The sequence below is a fragment of the Larimichthys crocea genome, chromosome I, assembly GCF_000972845.2.
Source record: "Larimichthys crocea isolate SSNF chromosome I, L_crocea_2.0, whole genome shotgun sequence".
NCBI lineage: Eukaryota > Metazoa > Chordata > Actinopteri > Sciaenidae > Larimichthys > Larimichthys crocea.
Window position 1 is genome coordinate 22,237,284 of NC_040011.1, and position 8,905 is coordinate 22,246,188.

Here is an 8,905-nt window from a genome sequence, read left to right on the forward strand (position 1 = left end):
GGACAGCGATGAGGACTGGACCAACAGTCCAAGGCCAGGGAAACGCTGGAAGGAGTAATCTTCTTTGTTTGACTGGATGGAGAAAGACATCCAGTCAGAAGATGAGGAACCTTCTGAAGAAGAGTCCAACACAGAGGAGGAAAGCTCAGTCAACATGAATGGCTGCGAGGCTGATGACAATCATGATGATGATGAAGAGTCAGATGAAACTTCTGCTTCTTGTGACTGCACGTCATCAGAGTAGGAAGTTTAAGATGGCAACAACCTCATCATCATGGATTGTTTTGAGGCCGATGTAGACCACATGTTAATGAAGAAAACATCACTGTTATCACTGAGGATGAACATGACAACCTAATGAATAGGATGTCCTCAGTGATAACGAAGGTGCCGACATTCCTCCCCCTCCTCTGACAAGATAAAGATGTAGTTGATTAATGTAATGTTATGTAGCAAAATGTAAAGTAGTGTAATTTAATGTAATGTAGTAAAATATAATGTAATGTAGGAAAATGTAATATAATGTAATTAGGGATGCACCGACCCGATATTGGTATCGGTCCCGATATTGAAGAAAATTCTAGATTGGGTATCTGTGACAATGGACCGAACGATATCTGTCGATGTATTCAGTCTAATTCTATGCTGTGCGCTGTGACGTCATATGCTTTCGTCATTGATGTCATTTGTTTTTTAAAAATAGGAAAGAAATGTTTAAGTCAAGTCTGATGTTGCCTTGCACAAAAGAATGATCCCAGTCTTTTCCACACAATTAGACATACCATTTGTTACTGTAATTCCACGCTGTTTTTCTGTATCGGTATCGGATCAGTATTGGCTGATACTAAACCTCAGATATTGGCATCAGTATCAGAGGTGAAAAAAGCGGATTGGTGCATCCCTAAATGTAATGTAGTGTAATGTAATGTAGTAAAATGTAATATGATATAATGTATTGAAATATAATGTAATATATGATATAATGTATTGAAATATAATGTAATTTGATATAATGTAATATAATGTTGTAACATGTCATAAATTATAATGTAACGTAACAAAACAACTTTCCTCTCCAAGAATGGCTACCTTATGATGGTGGAGGGGTTTGCGTGTCCCTATGATCCCTATGTACTGTACATGCCCAATGACTGCCGGATCAATGGAGGCGTATCAGTCTACCTGAGGAGCTCCAGATGTTTCAGAGGATTATTTCCCCAATTCAGATAACCTGACCATTGAGACATAACTTGGAAAGATTATTTTGCAGTGTACTTCCAACAGAAAAAAAAAAACACAAAATCAAAACATGAAGAAAGCCCTCCATAGATCAAACGCAGTTGAAGAGTAGTGATCTAATCAATTCAAATGAAAATGTTAGAGGAAACACAGGGGTCACATGTTGCTGTCAAGAGTTTTATTAAGACTTAACAAAACGGGACACCTGTTCGGTCTCTTTATTTTCTGACACATGCATCTGACAAAATTTATTTCAAGAATTTAAATTCTTCTGCTTGAATTTAGACCAACACAGGGACTGAAAAATAAATAATTCTTTAACATTGCATCTTTGCAGCTGATTGAAAGTAAAAGGGACAATTTAAGGAAACATGAGTCAAACAGCCAAAGTATACAGGATGACCCAAAAATATTAAAAGGACAGTTCTCCCAGAATTCAACTTCAAGTTAACTTGCAAAAGTAGTCTGCTACTATCGTTTCCATTCTCTGGGCCTTTCATGAATAAAAAAAAAAGCTGAATGGGAATATCTGACCTCAAAAGGTCACGAGTCAAAGCAAAATAAAAACAAACACCAAGGAAGCATCTGCAAAGTGAATTTCAGGGGAGCTGTTCTTTAAATATTCTGTTTTCTGTACTTTAAAATAACAAAAACGTCACAAATTAACGACAAAGAGCGAAGGGAAACTTTTGGCTTCACGTGTTTAAAATGAACGATGGTCAGAATAAAACTGACATAAAAAAGAGAAAAGCTTATGATTTCTTGCTGATGTCTCAGCCACACAGGCATCAGTGTCTCACATGGCCCCTCTGCCTCACGTCTTGTTTCCGTCTGACTACCAGCCTCCTTTGCCTCCCTTTTTCTTCTTCTGTGGTGCCTTCTTGCGCGTGGCTCCCGAGGCTGCAGGTTTCTGCTGTCGAGGTGGGACCATGTTGCTGGCGGGGGCTGCGGATGAGCCCGATGCAGACCCTGGTCTGGGGGAGGTAGGAGGGCTACTGGCTGTCTTACTGGCATCCCTGGAACAAATGAAACGCCAAAGTTGGAGATCAGAGCTCAGTGCGAAGGAAATATTTCAGGTAAACCATTTAAACAAGATGAAACGTGATGGAATGTTGGATGTGGTGTGGAAAGTCTTATACCAAGTGTCTATTAACATCCTCCAAGGACTATAAAAGAAATGTTAGAAAGTTATTTTTTCTTTCCTCGAGACAGATAGGGAGCTAACTGCCTCTGGCTCCAGCTCAGTATGAGAGTGGTGTTGATATTCTCATCCTGAAATGTCAAATTATTCCTTAAAGCTGCCAACAAAGGCTGAAACTTCAAAGAATTTTATAACAACAAAATAAGCAGCTGACACCACCTCACTCTCCCAAGTGTAGATCATTTCTGATTGTCCACCATATGGAATTCTATGTTGGCTGAGATGGAAAATAATTCTTATCCTAAATAACACACAAGCAGTTTCTTCTGCACAGCAGCTGGACACCTCCGCTGAGGATTAACTAGCAGGGGAAGAAAAGAACAATCTCAGGTGCTTTTCTTCTATTACTGCACTTGATTACTGGGTTTCAATTACAGAAAATTACACCCAGACAACTCCACTCGCAGGTGACGTGCATGTGTTCACTCACAGCTCGGCTGAGGCTCCCGCCATAGCTCCCTGTGTGCCTTTTCCAATCTGCTCCTTCTTCTTCCCCTTCTTCTTGCCTCTGTAGTAGGAACGCTCCCTCATGGGAAACCACCTCTCAGGGTCAGGGGTCGCTTTTGGGTCGCAGTTTTTGGGCAATTTGCCTAAAAATAAGATCAGGAGGAGTCACTTAAGAGTAGAGCTCAACTCAGCATAGTGTGAGTACTGTGGAAAATAACCATCTACATAATATGCAATCTTAAAAGCTTCAATAAAAAAAACTTCCTTATTGCAACATTCTACAATACAAGTCATGGGGTTATTGCATAAGAGGAAATAATCATTGTTGCTGCAACTCCTCCTGGTTGTTTGACCATTTAAACAAGACTCAGATGAGTAATCTAAGAGTAAAGAGTAAACCTAATATTTTCACAGAGAAAGTGTCATTTCCCCCCCCCAATCTTGATGGTTTATTTTAGTAATAATCTGTCCCACAATCAATATTTAATGAATGGCACACCTTTCTTTTTCTTCCTCTTCTTTTTGATGTCACCTTGGCTGTAAAACAAAATGCAAACACGTTAGAATAAAGGAGGTGAAAGTGCAGTTCGAGCACATAGTTTTAAAAAAGGCTGTCTTCAAATTTAGGAAGACTTTCAAACATTAAAAAGTCGATGTGGAAGAGACTGATGTGGGTTTACCCTTGTTCTTTGAGAATGTTCTCTCCTGTGACCTTGGCGGCTTTTTTCCTGACGTAGGTTGCTCCGTGGGAGTTCTCCAGCTCGTCCACATCTACATTGAAGGCCATTTTGTCCGCAGACGGTAGGTGTTTGCTGAGGCTAGAGTGGAATGCTAAGGATGTATTGTTTTCGCAATGGAAATACTGTTAGGAATACAATATTGTACAAGAGAAGGTGAAATAATTGTTTGAGGACGAGAACAGACAGAACAAAAAAAAACTGCAGCTCTGTTCTTTTCAGTAGGTCAAAGGATACGATTTGGCTTTATTTGTGTCCACCAGAGAATATGCAGAGATGAGTTGTGCCAGTGTGTGGATGTCGTTGGTGTTTTGCCTGTTTCAACAAAAAATAAAATTAAGCTTCATTTCAACAACCGGTGCGCCATCCTGACTAACACAGACCAACACACAACAAATGGTAAGGTCAAAGCCAGCATACGCACACACAGATGTGCTACATAAATACGAAAAGAACAGGTTTGTTTTCTCATTTTGTAATTTGTATTTTTGCTCCTCTATAAGCACTTTGTAATAATGACAAACATTTAAGTTACTTGACATAACACCGGCAAGAACACGAAGGCAGAGCAGCTGTGAGATAACCTCTACAGAGAACATTATGTGTTTTTTTTCCCCCACAAATACTCAACACATGTTAAACTGGGCTGTAACTTACTTCCACAGCTGCTCCAGATCACTAATGGCTTCTTTTTTCCGGCCGTACTTCAATTTGAAATTGGCAGCTTCTCGTACAAGTGCCAAGTGTGCAGCAGATCCGGGCTGTGGAGGAGGAAGAACACGCTGATTATACAGTGGAAACCAATTCAGATGTCACAGACTGCTTCATTTGTTGGCTGGTCTACTCAGATGAAAGTATCACCCACAGCCCTAACTACAGGAGGTGATTAGAAAGATTTGTTTTGAGACGGTACTCCATCTTTGTTGACTTTCTTCTATGAAGCACTCAAATCTGTTTCTGCAATTCCTGCAGATTACCGGGTAATCAAACACAGCAGACTGTAGTGACAGTACTATTTCATGCAGCTACAAAAGGGACAGCAAAATGGTAAAAAGCATTGGTTCCACTGGACAGATCAGATATATCACGTTATATCACCCTGTGAACAAAATCAAAGCTAAATGTCAGACACAAACCTGTTCAGACTGGTAGTGCTCAATAGCTTGTCTGAAAACATCGATAGCACCGTCGATGTCTTCTTCATGGGAGTACATTGTTACCAGAGCTGAGACCTGAAGAGTCAAAGACACAGTTTAGATGGATGATCAAGAGCAGACTAAAGTCTAACCAAAGAGTTCACACATATATTATAAACAGTTATCGTTCATTGAGTATCCGGGATGATTTTCATTTCTGACTTACCATTCCTGATTTGTGCTTGAACTCTTCGATGGACCTTAGGACATCACAAGCTTTTGTTACGTGACCTGAGGACAAAAAAGGAGCATGAGTGTGAATAGCATGAAGAGACTACAAGCTGCATTTCGTTGTACAGCCATGTGTTTTGACACAAATGAACCCTGTATCTTGTATAATCAGCATCAAAACAAGCCAGTACCTTGTACTAAATAGAGTTGTGCCATTGTCAGTTTAATGCCAGATGCACTCTCTGGATGTTGATCTGAGAATTGCTGGAAATTCAAACAATTGTCAGTTAGCATGGTCTCAGAAAATACACATTGTTAATGATGCATAAAGCTCTACAGAAGGGAACAAAAATGTAAGATCCTATTAAGTCCGCGTCTTTTGTTAGAGCTACAGACAGTGGACATGAAACTAAAATTAGCTTCAATTCTTGAGTAGAGTATACAATTCAAAGCCACAGCAAAGACACGTGAAATGAGTTAGTGTCTTATTTTATCCTTTGATGCAATCATGAAGAAAAGAAGGATTGTGATGAATGAGAGACGACTGTGAATCAGACTGAAAACAACCAGCACTGTTGGGCATGTCTACCTGGAGCAGCTCTATGGCCTTGCTATGCTGCTTCTCCCTGCACAGCTGAGCAACCTGGATGAGGACTGGCCGTGGGTGACCCGGATTCTGAGACTGAAGACTGGATGACAGTTTCCTGCACTGGTCAGCCTGTGGACAGCAACACATCAACAAACGGTGATCAGTAATGAAATCTCAAACTCTGAAAAATCGTCAGCAATTGCTGTTTTCATCTGAATTATAACAGATTTTTAGCTACAACTGTACCTGGTTAGTGTACATGGCCAGGAGAGCTTTGTTGAGGTCAATGGCCTGCAGCTGCTTCTTCGCCAGCTTGTACTCAACACCTTCAGCGTTTGTTAGCTTCACTTTTTTCTTTGAGTCAAACACGTTTTGGTCCTATAAAAACAGATGAAGCATTAATTAAAACATTTGATCCAAATGGCATTTTTGCTTTTTACATCTCTGGGTGGGTGACACCCACCTTGTTTATTGTAATGATGTTGTTGGCAGTCACAGCAAGCAGACCCACATCCGATGGCCTGTAATGAAGAGCAGACTACTATTGACACATACTTCTATAAAAAGTACAGTTTGTGTATGGCTTTAATAGACTGCTGAAACTCAGAGCCCGCATTCAAAATAGAATACAGTGACATTATTTCAAGCTGTGTTGCATTCTCTTTATATCTGATGAACCCTGCACTCACTTGAGCTTGATGACCTGGTTGTAGAGCTGCAGTGCTTCATCTGTCCGACCTTGTAGCTGCATGACATACGCCATCTGAGAATGGATGACGGCGAGCTCTGAGTCGATGTCTTCCTCGGTCACATCCTGAAAGGGACAAACCAGCGATGACAGTGAGAAGTAGAAATCAAACAGTTGGAGGACACGGGGGAATTAAGACAAGCAAAGGCAAAAAGCATTTCAAACAATTCATACTTGATCAATTTGTAGTTTCTTGTACTGGCAATATTTTTTATGATGTATCGTTAAGTCAGACTATTTCTGGGAAATGAAACTGAAGATTTTGGTTTCTGTTCAGTAAGATTTAACTACAAAACTTCACTCTCCAGATAAAAAAAAAAGTATTATTAACAACAAGATTACTGCCTTCCATAATTGTTTAGGCCTTTTTAAACCTTTAAGCCCTAAAATCTGAATTCTTTGTAAATACATGCTCAGGGATCATCAACGATGCTTAAATGTTTCAAGAAAACAAATCAACACTCACAGAATCGTCTGCCAACGAGACTCTGCAAAGCTCTGTAAAAGAAAAGCAGTTAATATGAAATTAAGAAATGAATAAAATAATAACTTGACAAAAGGTGGAACAGAGCAGGACTGACCCTCTGCTTGTCTGAGTTTATTGAGGGCCTCTGTGAACTGTCCTTGGCCAATCAGAGAGCAGGCAGCATTGTAACACAGCTCATACGTGGACTCGGGAAGACCTAGATCTTCCTACAAAAAATAATGTAAAAAAATTACATATTTTATCAAACATCATCTTAAAAAAAACATAATACAATACATGCACAGTAATTTGGCTAATGAAGTCTGTCTGAGATCTTCTTCTCTGGCATATATACTCATTTAAAACATTAAAATACATATCTGGTGTTTTACTTTACTTTGTGAAGTTAAGCATTTAAGAGGAACCGTTTCAGATTTTGATTCTACCGCTTCAAACGTGCTTGGTCAAACAAACTGCGGTCAGCAACAGTGGCAAAATGTTGTAGAGGAGGGCTTACCAACGGAGCTTCCTCCCACTGACTCATAGACGCCACCACAGCAGCCATGTTGGTCTTCCTCTCCTCTTCATACTCATCCTGCGAGTTCCTGATCAGATCGGTGTAGACGGACTTGCAGTCATCGTAGCGCTCCAGTCTGTACAACTAGACAATGAAAAAAAGAGGCACAGTTCCAATCAGCAGAACTCTTTAAAGCCTCAAAAGAATACTTGTCAAAGACCACAAGACTCTGTGATTAAAAGGTGTTACTGGTTCACATCAACAAGGGGTGGGCAGGGACACTGTCCTCATATCCATAAAAAGTACCTGTAAAGCATCCAGCTACAATATGATTACCCTGATGATCAGACAGCCTTACCACTTGACCGTAGAGCTCCTTCAGCTTGTCTGTTTGCTCAGGAGCACCTTCAATGGTCTTCAGGGCACTTTCTACTCTGTTCAGCCGGTATTCACAGTACGCCTTTTCAAACACAACGTCACTGAGGAAAAAAAGAAATAAAAATGAAATATAATGAGGAGATTGTAATTTATCAGCTAAGAACATTTAACAAAACAATAATAAAAGAAATGAAATGAGATGGCATGGGTTCAACCAAGGATTATTTTCATCAACAACTAGTATGTTGACTTCGTCCTACAGAGTGGAGCAGTGTGTTGTTCAGTGTGGTGTAGATTTACCTGCCGAGCACTTTTGAATGAGTGTTCATGACATTGAGCGCCTCTTTGAAGCTGCCATTCTGAATAAGGCAAACCAGTTTACAGTGAAGGGCCGTCACATCATCCCTGTTCTCGTGCAAGACTGCGACAGAAGAGGAGACACACACAACAGAAAGTGTATTAGTCATACAGATTGAAGACAAATGCACTGTTGGAAAGAGAAAAATAATTAAAAAATATATATATATTTAGAAAAATCAACTCAGCGTTTCTGGTGTTTGGTGACAGCTGACTGAAAGCTGATGAGCAGCCCACCATGATAAGTTAGCTGTAAAGCTAGGGACACGTCATTAATCAGAAACGGACGGCGCGTTTTAGGGGGCGAGATATTATTTCATAATGAAGTTTAAAACTTAAGCCAGACAGCTTGGTGGCTACATGACTTAAGCATACGATTACAAGCAGATGTCTGATATATACTCAGCTAAGTCTGTGTCTGTGAGACTCGACAAGTAGCTGCTAACTGCTGTTAGCCTAGCCACATGCTAACAGCTGGCCCTAGCTTAGCCACTGAGCTCTGCGGTCTGACGAGCTGTCCGTGTGCCGTACGGCAGCAGACCCGGTTCCGTTTGAGAGTAACCACAACAGACATGAAGTCCTACTTTTAGTCAGAGCTTTCAGGGCTCGTGTGTAGTCGCCACTGTGTCCGCAGCGGTTCACTTCGGTCCACAGCGAAGCCACCGAGGCTCCTCCGCTCGCCATCTTCGCTGAATGAGTTCAGAGGACGGCGGAAACAGAAGGTGTACACATCCGGGTTACCGTGAACAAGAATTGTATGTATTTATTTATTTATTTAAAAATAGAATAAATACGCAAACTGGTGATTAGTCATAAAAGACGACGTCGTTAGTGTTAATAAAAAATGTTTTTTTTTAGA

At 40.5% G+C, this 8,905-nt stretch overlaps 1 protein-coding gene across 1 annotated transcript; it reads right to left on the reverse strand.

Moving 5' to 3' along the window:
• Window positions 1-1,402: 1,402 nt before the first annotated feature.
• srp72 (signal recognition particle 72) lies at window positions 1,403-8,773 on the reverse strand. The gene is made up of 19 exons (XM_019258471.2): window positions 8,631-8,773; window positions 7,990-8,110; window positions 7,670-7,790; window positions 7,312-7,455; window positions 6,910-7,021; window positions 6,795-6,826; window positions 6,270-6,394; window positions 6,044-6,101; window positions 5,827-5,958; window positions 5,581-5,709; window positions 5,183-5,255; window positions 4,987-5,051; window positions 4,761-4,856; window positions 4,282-4,385; window positions 3,862-3,939; window positions 3,568-3,705; window positions 3,387-3,424; window positions 2,871-3,030; window positions 1,403-2,255 (listed from the first exon to the last, which is right to left on the reverse strand). The coding sequence occupies exons 1-19, from the start codon at window positions 8,728-8,730 to the stop codon at window positions 2,075-2,077; spliced, it is 2,007 nt and encodes a 668-aa protein (XP_019114016.1). The 5' UTR covers window positions 8,731-8,773; the 3' UTR covers window positions 1,403-2,074.
• Window positions 8,774-8,905: the final 132 nt, after the last annotated feature.

Coding starts and splice junctions, on each gene's coding strand:
- srp72 (XM_019258471.2), bottom strand. CDS start 8,730: ATGGCGAGCGGAGGAGCCTCGGTGGCTTCGCTGTGGACCGAAGTGAAC. Junction 6,827..6,909: donor TAAACTCAGACAAGCAGAGG/GTCAGTCCTGCT, acceptor TTTCTTTTACAG/AGCTTTGCAGAGTCTCGTTG. Junction 3,425..3,567: donor AACATTCTCAAAGAACAAGG/GTAAACCCACAT, acceptor TTTGTTTTACAG/CCAAGGTGACATCAAAAAGA.